We start from the raw sequence: 14847 nt of genomic DNA, 5'->3' as shown, positions 1-14847 counted from the left end.
GTCTCTCCCTATCTCTCCCCATCTCTCCCTGTCTCTCCCCATCTCTCCCTATCTCTCCTCATCTCTCTCCATCTCTCCCTGTCTCTCCCCATCTCTCCCCGTCTCTCCCCATCTCTCCCTATCTCTCCTCATCTCTCCCCATCTCTCCCCATCTCTTCCCATCTCTCCCCGTCTCTCACCATCTCTCCCCATCTCTCCCCATCTCTCCCCGTCTCTCCCCATCTCTCCCTGTCTCTTCCCATCTCTCCTCGTCTCTCCCTGTCTCTCCCCATCTCTCCCTATCTCTCCCTATCTCTCCCCATCTCTCCCCATCTCTCCCTGTCTCTCCCCATCTCTCCCTATCTCTCCCCATCTCTTCTCTCTCCTACCCTCTCTCCTAGCATGGCCTTGCTCACTCTGGACTCTGTCTGGCTTTGCTCTCCTCATCTCTACGACAAACCTCCTCCACCATATCTAGGAGCAAGGCATATCTATTTTTTAATTTTGTAAAATTTTCATTCAGCAGTATCTTGATATATTTGTGTTTGGGGCAAACAGAAGACATAGTGAGTATATGAATTTTTAAGGCAACTGCTTCTTTGGATGTTGAACAAGAAATATTACGTGGAAAGTATAAAATTGGATCTATGTGTTGGGCACACTCACTAGAAGATAGGCAGGAGAGCGGAGGTCTGTGGGAGCAAAAGGCAAGGATGTCCCTGTAACTGCTTCTCTAGGACAGGCTAAACATTCCCATCTTCCATATAATGTACCCAAGCAACACTGTTTTTGTCTTGTCGTTAACTGAACATACAGAGAGTTACAAATTTTCTTACCAATGCTTTTGACTGAAAGCATTTGAACAGCAATAAAAATGTATATTATAGCCTAGACAACAATTGTCACACGCATGTATGTATGTGTACGAGTACAGGTACAGGGTACAGGCACGGGTATGGGTATGCGTGCATGATGTACACACACACACACACACACACACACACACACACAATGGGTAAGGGGTTGTTAAAGGTGCATAGGTGAACCAAAAATACCTGAAACACCATAAAGACTCATGAGAACTGCATCATGGAGTCCCTGAATGCATATAATGCATATATAAATATACAGATACAGATATACAGGCACACATATGGCTCCTAAACTGCTATATGGAATACGTTTATTTGAATTGTTTTCTTTGTAGCCTCTTGATGTACAACGAACTTCATGGCATCTGAAATAAGATACCATCACAGAGGTTATCACAGAGGTTAACAGATCCCAGAAACACTGGAATAGCTTTATTTGAGTATCTTTCTCTCGCCAGAAAGATGTAGTCACAAACTCACATCAGCATGCCTATTTTCTTTTAAACTAAGTTCACAGGGGTCAGGTTTGGAGGCAGGGTACTTGCCTGGGGAGCGATGGAAACTACATTTCCCAGGATGCAATACGCGAGACGATGGGGGAGTTGAGCCAATGGAAATTCGGCATTTATTTTTATTTCTATTTTTTGGTTTTGTGTGTGTGTGTGTGTGTGTGTGTGTGTGTGCACGGTCGCGCGCGTGCGGTTCGTGTGTCTGGAGCTGGACTTCCAGCGTGGTCTTCTTGGCGGTCGTTTAGCCGTTTCTGGGGTTTGTTGACCTAACTGGAAGCTCCGGCGAGGTGGGTCGTTCGGGTGGCAGAGCGCTTAGAGCTGCTCCGCAGTACAGAGGCCCTGCGGAGGCCCAGCGACTCCGCCCACATGCTCCGAGCCAGGCCTAGGGAAGAGACCTTGGTGACCTTGCATCCTCTGCAGAATCCAATGGCTGTGACCACTCACAGGAACCTGGCCCAGGTAAGTGCTGCATCCTGCGGCTCCCACCCTAGCGCTAGAGCCCCGGGAGAGGCCCCACCCTGATCCCGAAGCTCCTAGTTGGTGCACCTGGCAGGAGGCACCTGTGTGCTGGGGTTTCTGAGTGTTGCAGAGATGACGCCTGGAAAGGCGGCTAGGCAGGGAAGATATGGAGTCCTGGTATCCAAGTGTTTGTAGAAGCAGTTGTGAGGTCGATTTGCATCTGAGGAATTTGAGTTTATTTCTTCGGACACCGAGAGCCCCTGAGAATTGTGAACAGAGATCCTGTTCGGAAATAGTATTCTAAATTTTCCTGAAGTTACTCAGAGGAAGGACAAACAGGAGGAGGAGACATGAGGGGCAGGAGAGAGTAGTGCCACAGGTCTGGCAGCTCTCCGGTGAGGTTCAGAATTGTGGACCGCTGCATAGACAGAGTTGTAGTCATCCCAGACCTTCAAACCCCAAGGTGATCAGGGTCACTGTGTGACTGGAGCCTGTGAAGACGCCTGTGGCTGCTAGATTCTAACAGCCTCCTCCTTTTCCAGGGTTCCCTGACTTCAGAACCAGTTACAGAGCTTGGCCTGGTAAGTGGATCCTGCCTTCACCCTCATGCCACCCATACAATTTTGGGGTTAGTGGTTCTTGGTCTGTATCTCAGTGCGCCCTAGGAGCCCTGGGCATCGCAGGCTTGAACAGGTTAGGTACATAACCCAGAGATGTATAGGCTGTGTGTTGTATGAAATTGTTGGCAAGCGTGAACAGAAGTGTAGAAGGTTGCTTCTCTCAAAGAAGTGTGTGCCAGTATGTGCCTATGCCTGAAGGGGAGACTGAGTTACTTAGGCATGTGCAGAATGATCTTCCTTCTCCTTGGAATAAAGATCAGTGAGGTGAAGGCGTCAGACGCCAAATTATAGTCATTACCTGGCTTCCACTGGTGATTGTTGGTGGTTGTCTTAGTTAGGGTTTTATTGCAGTGAAGAGACCCCATGACTCTGGCAACTCTGAGAAAGGAAAAATTTAATTGGAGTTGGCTTATAGTTTCAGAGGTTTAGTCTGTTGTAGAAAAATTTAATCTCAATCAGGGGTTTTGCACCGCCTTTGATAATTTGGTTCCTGGATAAAAGACAGACAACTTTTATTATTATAATAAGGCCTAATCAGCACTAGAGCTGGGCAGATATCTATCCTCTGTGCTATTAGAATCTGTTTCTCCATCAATAACCCCAAGGTATAATTTGCCACGTTCCACCTGGGCAGCTCTTAACTTCGGTTTGCCAGCCCTCGTGGCTGTGTTTTCGTGATTCACCTACACCATGGTGGCTTCCTCTTCTCTTCACCATCTTCTCTCTCTGTGTGTTTTTGCTCAGACCTCAAGCCTGAGAACCCCAAACCTGGCCTTTGTCTCTTCTGCCCAGCCATTGGCTGTCAGTATCTTTATTTAGTCAAGGAGCAAGGTCATGTTGTATGTCTGTGTGGGTTCCCTGTGGGCAGCCAGGCTGTGGGCGTCAGTGTTTAGCATCATGATACATAGTAAATGACCAAACCTCAACATTAGTTCATCAGTGTCCTGGTGGGAAGCATGGCAGTGTGCATGCAGGCATCCTGCTGGAAGAGCTGACAGGTTGACATCGCCATCTGCAGGGAGCAAAAGGAGACTGTATGTTGGACATAGCTTAAGCATTGGAGACCTCAAAGCCCGCCCCCATGGTGACACACTTCCTCTAACAAGGCCACACCTCCTAACAGTGCTACTCCCTCTGGGTCAAGTATTCAAACACATGAGTCTATGGGGGGCAAACCTATTCAAAACACCACAGTGGGTGAGGTTGACCCAAAGAATAGCATCAGCTAGGATAGCATCATCACAGGGTTGGGGCTGCTTTGCAGTGGGGTCTGTGAGAGGTTGGGGAATTCCCTAAGAACTCTCTGGATCCTATGTGTTGAATAACCAATGGGTAGGCCAGGGGGCTGCTTTCAGTGTGTAGCTATGGTTATATGAGAACAAATATAGAGAAGTGTGTGCAACAAAAAGGTCTAAGTTTTCGAGGTGGAAGTGCAAATTGATGATCTCAAGGTCTTGACATAGTAATGAAAGTTGCACATCCTTGTTTGGTTATATATGGGATGAAGGGTGGGCAGGACTACTGGGCAGTTCTGCAGCAGCTCTCCGTGTCAGGGCCAGAATTAGATGTAGCCTATCATCCTTCTATGTATTGGTGCTGCACACGAGTAGTGAGTGAAAGTGAGAGCCCAGGGTAAGTGGTACTCAGGCCTGTATTTCCTCATGGGCAGATAGGATTAGATGGGAGATGGGCATGACATTGGAGTCTTTGGAAGGAAATGGATCTTAAACTTTTTTCCCTGTCATTCAAGGCCATGTAATCCCGAGGGTGTGGCTGTGGGAATGTAATCATACAAGAAAAGTACGATTCAGAGTGCTGTGTGTGGGACTAGGGAGAAGGTGCAGTGGGCAGAAGTGCTTGCTTTTCTTAGATGAGGGCTTGAGTTCAGATTTCCAGCACCTGGGCCCTGTGGACCCTGTCTGTAACCTCAGCACTGGGGTTGAGGGTCAGGAGCAGAGACAGGAAGATCCCTGGAGGTCACTGGCTAGCCAGTCTGGCTAATCTGGTGAGGTCCAGTTTTATTGAGAAGGCATATCTTACCAAATAAGGTAGCAAACAATTGAATATGACACTCAACATTGACCTCTTGGATGTACAAATGTGCAGAGGTAGCGTGAACTAATTGCCCCAGGAGCAGTAAGTTAGGAATCATAGGATAAAGAGGTGAGCCCATATTCCTTGGGTCTGGAAGATTTTTAGCGTCTTCAGGGTTATTGTCTGACAAGACAAAATTTAAGTTAGCCTATCTTCTCTCTAGCCATTTTTGTTCCTAACCAGTATCTGTGATAAGTCACAGCATTGATAAGAAGGGGGGTAGTAGCCTTCATCCTAGGCCTTGAGGTTATATTTTATCTTTCTGTTTATCTTCCTGTGTTTCCATGGAAGGGTACAATATCAATGGGCAGAGAATGGGCCTCAGTGGGTGAGTGTCTCCTATGATATGGGATGGAGAATATGGAGAGCAAGAGGTGTGTATTGGGGCAACAGAATTGGAGTGCTTCGAATTAGAGTGCTGAAAGAGAAGCTGATTATACGCTGAATTGTTTCCATTGTGATAGGATGTTTCCTTTGAGGATGTGGCCATTCACTTCTCCCAGGAAGAGTGGGTGCTCCTTGATAAGGCCCAGAGGCTCCTGTACTGCAGTGTGATGCTGGAAAACTTGGCACTTGTGGCATCTCTGGGTAAGGTCCTCGCATGGCTCCCAGTGTCCAGAGTGGCGTCTACCTTTATTTTTACCCAAGAGTGATTGCTATCTTAGGAGTCATAACAAATCTCAAACATTCTCTTCAGCATCCTATGCCTTGGTTTCTGCCTATTTTCTGTAGTTGTCATTTCTTTCTTCTTTTTTTCTTATTGGAGACAGTGTCTCTCTATATATCCCCTGATGTCTTGGAACTCACAAGGTAGACCAGGCTGGTCTTGAACTTACCAAGATCTGCCTTCCTCTGCCTCCCCAATGCTAGAATTAAAGGTATGTACCAGGCTTAGTTGTCATTTCTTTATGGCTGCTTTTGTGAAGAATTGCCAGTGTTGTCATATGCATTCTCTCTCTCTCTCTCTCTCTCTCTCTCTCTCTCTCTCTCTCTCTCTCTCTCTCTCTCTCTCTCTGAATATTTGCATTTCTCCATGTGTTTGGAGATGCAGGAAAGGTCTTGATTGTTTCATAGAGTTGATAAGTCACGTTGTCTCAAAGGAGATCAGGCCTTGCAGTAGGCACCTAGGGAAGGGCATGTTCACATGGTATCAGAAGACAGCAGAATGTCCTCAGTGTTTTAGTAAGGTACAACCCATATCTCACTTCTACCTTTACTCCACATTTAAAACTTTGGCATCTTCTAATTGCACCTGCAAGTTTTGGTTCTTGGCTACCTTGATGCTCTGTTGTATTCTTAGTTTTTGTAACTGCCCACAGTTACATCAAATGGGTCACCTGGAAGGAAAGCTGGAGATGAAATACAATGGGTTTGTGAAACAAATAAGGAGCCAAGACAAGTTTTCTGATCAAGGCTCAATGTTTTAATGGGGGGGGCTCCAAATATAAAGGCGGGGGAAACCCTTCCCCCAAAGACTGGACTGCAGAACCGGTTTGGTTGCTCAACAGGTGGCTAGTGTCTCAGGAAACTGCAGGTCCTTGAAGAACAATGGGCTAGACCTCCACCCTAGGTGGGAAGTAGTGGTGAGCACCGAGGTCTGAAATTCCCACTGGAAGGCTGGGGGGAGGGCACAATTCCTCCCTAATTATTAGTTTTAAGATGAGAAGGTAACAACCTTGTGGATGGTGGTAACAAGGGAGAGGAAGCATTGACCTGGCCCTCCTAAATCCTTCATGGTGTCCTTTGTGGAGGACAGTGGTTGTTATTCTAAGAAATGCCTTTAGACACCAACCTCTATGCAACCAGGTTTGCTTCACAGGGGTCTCAGAAGCAGAAAACATGGTCCTCCCCTTGCAGTGCTTTGCCGGGCACCTCCCACTGGTGCCCTTGCCCGCTTGTACGCAGACATACATAGATCTGAGTTCTATGTAGCTCCAGTAGGATGTCCACTTACAGTGGGCTCATCAAGACCACGGTCTGCTAAGTCGAGTAGGATGATAATATACGTGTATAGGTTTTGATGCCAGGGAGTCGATTTGTTGCCAACCACCCTGCAAGTGTCTTTGAGCTTTTCCCTGATTATAGTGACTATTCATTGTAAATTTTAGAAGTAACACATCTATTGATACTTATCATGGCATTTGAGATGACTTACTTCTAAACTCTGGACCAGCTCTCCAATAATTTGAATGGTATAAAGAGTATCAACTTGTTATTATCAATGTTATTGACAGATCTATCCAGGTGTGGTTCAAAATACAGTTCAAACTTAAGATCTATGAAAGGTTAATAAGGCTATGTAGAACTTATGAAGGCATTAAAATCTGGCCTGCCTACTCCATACAAAATTATTATGGATTCAGAAGGTTGTGTTTTGCTTTGCATCCTGATAATTGTAAAACATTTATTGGCTAAGACATTGCTCTAAGCTTACCACAGGAGGACTTAAGCCTCTGTTCTCAAGTGGATTCAGATTAACTGGCAAAAGACAAATAACTTTACAGATAGTAGATCTTGGACAGTTTAATTTTGCTTCTACCATTGTAGCCAATAAACTTGTGAAAAAGTGGCAGCAGGCCTACACTGGCACAGCTCTTTTTAACTTTTATCACTCTTGAAATTATCTTAATTAAAAAATATGGGTAAAATGTTCTATAAATGTCTATTAAATCCATTTGGTCCATGACTTCTGTTAGTTCCACTGTGTCTCTGTTTAGTTTGTGTTTCTCTGATCTGTCCATTGATGAGAGTGGGGTGTTGAAGTCACCCACAATTATTGTGTGAGGTGCAATGTATGCTTTGAGCTTTAGTAAAGTTTCTTTTACAAATGTGGGTGCCCTTGCAATTAGATCATAGATGTTCAGAATTGAGAGTTCTTCTTGGGAGATTTTTTCTTTGATGAGTATGAAGTGTCCTTCAGTATCTTTTTTGATGACTTTTGGCTGAAAGTCAAGTTTATCCATATTAGAATGCCTATGCCAGCTTGTTTTCTGGGACCATTTGCTTGAAAAATTGTTTTCCAGTCTTTTACAATGAGGTAGTATTTGTCTTTGACACTGAGGTGCATTTCCTGTATGCAGAAAAATGCTGGGTCCTGTTTATGTATCTAGTCTATTAGTCTATGTCTTTTTATTGGGGAAATTGAGTCCATTGATGTTAAGAGATATTAAGGAATAGTGATTGTTGCTTCCTGTATGTTATTTTTATGTTTGTGTGGTTTTCTTCTTTTGGGTTTGTAGAAAGAAGATTACTTTCTTGCTTTTTCTAGGGTGTAGTTTCCCTTCTTATGTTGGCATTTCCATCTGTTATCCTTTGTGGGCCTGGATTTGTAGAAAGATATTGTGCAAATCTGATTTTATCATGGAATATCTTGGTTTCTCTATAGTGATTGAGAGTTTTGCTGGGTATCATAGTCTGGGTTCACATTTGTGTTCTCTTTGGGTCTGTATGAGATCTGTACAGTATCTTCTAGCTCTCATGGTCTCTGGTGAGAAGTCTGGTGTAATTCTGATATGTCTGCCTTTATAAGTTACTTGCCCTTTTTCCCTTACTGCTTTTAATATTCTTTCTTTGTTTAGTGCATTTGGTGTTTTGATTATTATGTGATGGGAGGACTTTCTGTTCTGGTCCAGTCTTTTTGGAGTTCTGTAGGCTTCTTGTATACTCATGGGCATCTCTTTCTTTAGATTAGGGAAGTTTTCTTCTACAATTTTGTTGAAGATATTTACTAGCCCTTTAAGTTGTAAATCTTCACTCTCATCTATGCCTTTAATCCTTAGGTTTGACTTTCTCATTGTGTCCTGTATTTCCTAGATGCTTTGGGTTACAAGCTTTTTGCATTTTCTTTGAATGTTGAGTCAATGTTTTCTATGGAATCTTCAGCATCCGAGACTCTTTCTTCTATCTCTTGTATTCTGTTGTTGATGCTTGTGTCTCTGACTCCTGATTTCTTTCCAAGGTTTTCTATCCCTTTGTGATTTCTTTATTGTTGCTACTTCCATTTTTAGCCCCTGGATCCTTTTGTTCAGTTCCTTCACTTGTTTGTGTTTTCCTGAAATTCTTTAAGGGATTTTTGTGTTTCCTCTTTAAGGGCTTCTACTTGTTGACCCATGTTCTCCTGTATTTCTTTAAGGGAGTTGTTTATGTCCTTCTTGAAGTCATCTATCAGCATCATGAGATGAGATTTTAAATCCAACTCTTGCTTTTCTTGTGTGTTGGGGCATCCAGGACTTGCTGTGTTGAGAGAACTGGGTTCTGATGTTGCCTTGTGGCCTTGGTTTCTGTTGGTAGGGTTCTTGTGCTTGCTTTTCACCCTCTGGTTATTTCTCCTGTTAGTTGGTCTCACCTGACCGGCTGGCGCTTGTCCCTCCTGTGGGCCTGTAAGGCTGTGTCCCTACTCCTGGGAGACCAACTATCTCTGGCAGGGTCTGCACACAGAAGGCTGTGGGGAGCCTGACATGCAAATGGTGACCAAAGACTCCTGTCCAGCTGCCCCACTAATCGTATGTCCTGTGTTCTCTTAGCTGTTCTCCTCCAGAGAGATATTGGAGAGAAAGTGGAGCACTTAACCTCCATGCTCAGAAGTGGAGGCACTGCTGGGAGATCACTCTCTCCCTGTGGGCTGTGCACAGAAGGCTGTGGAGGGCCTGGCTCTCTGGGGCAAATGGCAACAAAAGGCCAAATCGATCCATTCTTATCTCCTTGTACAAAGCTCAACTGCAAGTGGATCAAGGACCTGCAGATTATACCAGACTCACTGAAACTAAAAGAAAAGAAACTGGGGAAGACCCTTGAGGACATGGGCACAGGGGAACATTTCCTGAACAGAACACCAATAGCTTATGCTCTAAGATCAAGAATTGACAAATGGGACTTTATAAAATTACAAAGTTTCTGTAAGGCAAAGGACACTGTTAAAAGGACAAAACAGTAACCATCAAATTGGGAAAAGATCTTTACCAACCCCACATCCAACAGAGGGCTAATATCCAATATATACAAAGAACTAAAGAGGTTAAACTCCAGAGAAACAAATAACACTATTAAAAAATGGTGTACAGAGCTAAACAGAGAATTTTCAACTGAGGAATATGGAATGGCTGAGAAGCACCTAAAGAAATGTTCAGCATCCTTAGTCATCAGGGAAATGCAAATCAAAACTACCCTGAGATTTCACCTCACCTCAGTCAGAATGGCTAAGATCAAAAACTCAGGAGAAAGCAGGTGTTGACAAGGATGTGGAGAAAGAGGAACACTCCTCCACTGCTGGTGGGATTGCAAGATGGTACAACCACTCTGGAAATCAGTTTGGCGGTTCCTCAGGAAATTGGGCATAATACTACCAGAGGACCCTGCTATACCATACCTGGGCAAATACCCAGAAAATCCTTCAGCATGTAATAAGGACACATACTCTGCTATGATCATAGCAGCCCTATTTACAATAGCCAGAAGCTGGAAAGAACCCAGATATCCCTCGACGGAGGAATGGATACAGAAAATGTGGTACATTTATACAATGGAGAACGACTCAGCTATTAATAACAGTGAATTTATGAAATTCTTAGGCAAATGGGTGGAACTGAAAATATCCTGAGTGAGGTAACCCAATCACAAAAGAACACATATGGTATGCACTCACTGATAAGTGTATATTATCCCAGAAGCTTGGAATTCCCAAGACACAATTCACTGATCAAATGAAGCTCAAGAATAAGGAAGATCAAAGTATGGATACTCTGGTTCTTCTTAGAAGGGGGAACAAAATATCCACAGAAGGAGATACAGAGACAAAGGGTGGAGCAGAGTCTGAGGGAAAGACCATGCAGAGACTGCCCCACCTAGTGATCCATCCCATATACAGTTACCAAACCCAGACACTGTTATTGATGCCCACAAGTACTTGCTAACTGGAGCCGGATATAGCTGTCACCTGGGAGGCTCTGCTAGTGCATGACAAATACAGAGGGGGACACTCTCAGTCTGCCATTGAAGTGAGCACAGGGTCCCCAATGGAGGAGCTAGAGAAAGGACCCAAGTAGCTGAAGGTGTTTGCAGTGTTGTACGAGGAACAACAATATGAGCCACCCAGTACTCCCAGAGATTCCAGGGACAAAAACCATCAACCAAAGAGTTCGCATGGAGAGACCCATGGATCCAGATACATAGGCAGCAGAGGATGGCCTTGTTGGACATCAAAGGGAGGAGAGGCCCTTGGTCCTGGGGAGGCTTGATGCCACAGTGTAGGGGACTATCAGGACAGGGAAGCAGGAGGGGGGTTGATTGGGGAACAGTGGGAGGGGAGATGGGTTATGGGATTTTCAGGGGGGGGACCAGGAAAGGAGACAACATCTGAAATGTAATAAAGAATATATCTGAATATCTGATAAAAAATCCTTGATCACTAGCTTCATCTGCGGACTTCAGCTCAGTGTAGACACATCCCCAATAGACGCATCCTGGTGAAGGCTGTTGGCTGAGGAATTGCTTGGAGAGCCTGCTGGTGTTTCCTGCACCTTATTCCCATGTGTTTTGTCTGGTGTAATAAACCCATTCTGTATTTGAAAACAGCTCCCTTAGTATGTCTGCAACTCATTTGTTCTTAGAACATTCCAGTGCTTTCATTGCCTCTTCTCCATTATTTTTTCTGTGATAATCCCTTGTCTATGTAGCACAGGCTAATCTCAGACTTATCGGCCCCTTTGCGTCAGATCCCCAAGTATTTAGAATGGTATGTTGTTGTTTTTTGTGTCTAGTTTACCTTTGTGATGTGCGTTTCCCTCTCTAGGATTATTTCATTAGCATGTCAACATGTATTTTTCTGATTTCAGGTTCCTGTACTGGAATGGGGGGTGAAGACGTAAATTGTGTGCATAAAGTGCCTGCAGAAGGTGTGGTGTGTGAGACAAGGCCATCTCCTGAGGAGAGTCATCTTGAGATACGTGCTTCAGCTTTAGAAGACGTTTTGCCTCAGACTGAGTTCCTGAGCACATACCCCGTGCAGACATTGTGCTTGAGCAGAACAGGTTCCAGTTTTAAAGAAGAGAATAACTGTCGCTGGAGGAGTTACAGTGGAGTAAAGTCCTATGAAGGGGATCCTCACAGGACTTCCGCTGTGCCAAGCTGCACATCCCATGTGTTGACCAGGCCATTCATCTGTGGGAAGGATGGGGAGGAGGCCGTGTCCTCCACAGGCTGTGGTCATCAGCAGGCTGCTTGCAGTAGTGAACAGCCCTCCACAGCCTGTCTTCAGCAGCAGGCCACTTGTAGAAGCGAACAGCTTTACAGCAGTGGTGAGTATGGGGAAGTGCTTTTGAATGGAGAGAGGCATTGTAAGGATGGGGAATGCCAAAAATGTTCAAGCTGCGAACATGCCCCTGCTCAGTGTCCCAGTACCTCCTCTGAGAAAAGGCCGGCTGAGAATAGCAAGTATGAGAAAGCCTTCTCCTGCAATTACAAACGTGCTCAGCACCAGGACAGTCACTCCGGACAGAGGACCCATGAGCACTGTCAACATGAGAAGTCCTTCAGCAAAAAGTGCCGTCTCAATACACGAGACAGAATTCATCCTCAAGAAAGGCCCTATAAATGTACGGAATGTGGAAAAGCCTTTATCTATAAATCTGAACTCATTTACCATCACAGACATCACACTGGTAGAGTACATTATGAGTGTGTGGAATGTAGAAAATCCTTCACGTACAAATCCAATCTCACCGAACACCAGAGAATCCACACTGGAGAAAGGCCTTATCAATGCGAACAATGTGGAAAATCCTTCAGACAAAACTCTAGCCTCTTTAGACATCACAGAATTCATACTGGAGAAAGGCCGTACGAGTGCTATGAATGTGGGAAATCCTTCAGACAGATCTTTAATCTCATCAGACACAGGCGAGTCCACACTGGAGAAATGCCTCACCAATGTGGTAATTGTGGGAAAGCCTTTAGCTGCAAAACTGAACTCACTCAACACGAGCGAATTCACAGTGGAGAAAAGCCGTATGAGTGTAGTGATTGTGGAAAATACTTCAGGCAGTTCCCCAACCTCATTCGACACCGGAGAGTGCACACTGGTGACAGGCCTTATAAGTGCAGTGAATGTGAGAAATCCTTCAGTCGCAAATTCATCCTCATCCAGCACCAAAGAGTTCACACTGGAGAAAGGCCTCACAAATGTGGGGAATGTGACGCATCCTTCACCCGAAAATCTGACCTCTTCCAGCACCAGAGAATCCACAGTGGCACGCGACCTTATGAGTGTGAAGAATGTGGGAAGTCATTCAGACAATGTTCTAGCCTCATCCAGCACAGGAGAGTTCATACCGGAGAGAAGCCTTATGAGTGTGTCGAATGTGGGAAAGCCTTTAGTCAGAGTGCTAGCCTCATTCAACACCAGAGACTGCACACTGGAGAAAAACCTTACGAGTGTAGTGAATGTGGGAAGTCCTTTAGCCAGAGTGCTAGCCTGATTCAACACCAGAGAAGCCACAGTGGAGAAAAGCCTTATGAATGTAGTGAATGTGGCAAACCTTTCACCCATAAGTCTGACCTGATTCAGCACCAAAGGGTTCATACCGGAGAAGGACCTTATGAGTGCCATGACTGTGAGAAATCCTTTAGCCGTAGATCGAATCTTGTCAGACACCAGCGAGTTCACACCTAAGAAGACTCTTTATCATGTACGAATTGTGCTGCTAAGGGTGTTCTTTATTGTGTCTAGGGGAGGCGTACACAGGTGGAAAGTGCATAAAGATTTATGCCTGCCCCCGATTGGACAGAGGTTGGAAGTGTGCAGCCTTGTGAGTTTTGCCTTTACAAGCAGCTGACTAATAATTTGTGGTCATTCTCTGGGAATCCCAGGTATGGATCTGGCCGGTGTACATCATCCTGACCAGTATTTAATACTTCTTTCAGATTCGGCTCAAAAGTAGAAAAGTGCTGTTTAACAGGTGTTTTAACACTGGAGAAGACTCACAGCCCTCTCTGAGTTCAGAGATTATTTATCTGGGCTTCGGAAGTGGAAGTTATTTCAAATATGTGGGAAACTTTGAGAAGACTCATTACAGTTTTTAGATGCCCAGGGCCATGTCCTGATTTATGTCATTCGCAGTATCTGTGATAGAAACCCTGTCTCTCTTACCACTTGGAAGATTGAGTCTGATTATCCCTGCTAAGTGCTTAGAGGTACAGACCTCTCTGCTCTGCTCTGGCTTTAGCCTTGAAGACCCTTTTCCTTTTTTGGGCAGCAATCTTATTTAGAAAGTGTGGTCTGAGTTGTACTTTCAACTTTTCTAGGAAAGATCACCTTGTTCAGGACAGGTTTTGTTCTCACACTGTGCTCCTGATGATTATTTCCAGGCTGGAACTCACCAACTTGTGAAATACTTGCTGCACATTACTCTGGACTAACTTTTGAAAAGGGAGTTTGTTTATGCTCCTTTGATCTGGAAGGTTCTGTGCATTCTGTGGCATGACTTGTCAGGTGACCTGTGATGTCAGCATGGAGGGTGGACCAATTCCATAGATATCTCCACTTTGTTTTAGAAGGTATGGTAGAGCTGCAGGAAGCAGCTGCGTGGAGTATTAGTCTAATTTTCATGGCTGCTCCTGCCCTCACAGGAAAGACTGTGGGTTTTGGGTTCCTGACTTACTGAAGGTACTATGATTTTGGGGAGGCAAGAAGTCTTCATGAAGAGGAGTGTTATGCCAACCCCAGGTATTCCCGCGTCACCTGAACAATTGGATTCACTTTCCACCGGGATGTCACATAATTCCTAGCGTTGTTGAAGGTAATCTCTTCAGCAAGGTTTGCAATGGAGCCATTTGCTATGTGTGAAGCAGTGCACAGGGTAGTGATTGGGACAGGGACTGAGTTAATGGATATGAAAATAATCCTGCATTTCTTTATTGTGCGTATGTGTGGCTTGGCGTACACGGACTGTGGTTCACGTGTGGCGGTCAGAAGGCAGCTTTTGGAGCTGATTCTAGTCTACCATGTGGGCTCCGAGATTGGATCGAGGTCATCAGGCTCTTGGCAAATGTTTTAACCTGCTGAGCTATCTCTCTGACCCTGGAACGTGCTTCTGTTAAAACTTCACCCATAGATGTTCCAGTGATTTTGTGTGAGTTGACAAATACACAAGATCTTTATAGCTATTTCCTGTGGCTGTGAGCTTTTGTCAGAGAAAACACTGAGATGATTTTTGTGGATTCCTCTGTCCCTCTGGCTCTGGCATTGGCAGAGCCGTACAGTCAGAAAAACAAGGGGAGGAAGGTGATTCTGTGAGGTGGGGTATAATTCTGACTTGTCAT

General features: G+C 44.9%; 1 protein-coding gene across 2 annotated transcripts; it reads left to right on the top strand.

Moving 5' to 3' along the window:
* Positions 1-1539: 1539 nt before the first annotated feature.
* Positions 1540-13834, top strand: LOC127674866 (zinc finger protein 551-like). 2 transcript variants are annotated; one of them, XM_052170656.1, is made up of 4 exons: positions 1540-1819; positions 2362-2400; positions 4998-5121; positions 11364-13832. In XM_052170656.1, the coding sequence occupies exons 1-4, from the start codon at positions 1727-1729 to the stop codon at positions 13196-13198; spliced, it is 2091 nt and encodes a 696-aa protein (XP_052026616.1). In that variant the 5' UTR covers positions 1540-1726; the 3' UTR covers positions 13199-13832. The 2 variants fall into 2 exon arrangements, with proteins under 2 accessions (XP_052026616.1, XP_052026624.1); XM_052170664.1 differs by lacking the exons at positions 1540-1819; positions 2362-2400 and adding an exon at positions 4011-4071 and having other exon boundaries at positions 11364-13834.
* Positions 13835-14847: the final 1013 nt, after the last annotated feature.

This window comes from Apodemus sylvaticus, chromosome 1, assembly GCF_947179515.1.
Source record: "Apodemus sylvaticus chromosome 1, mApoSyl1.1, whole genome shotgun sequence".
NCBI classification, from domain to species: Eukaryota; Metazoa; Chordata; class Mammalia; order Rodentia; family Muridae; genus Apodemus; species Apodemus sylvaticus.
This window is presented reverse-complemented; position numbering and strand designations above follow the sequence as displayed.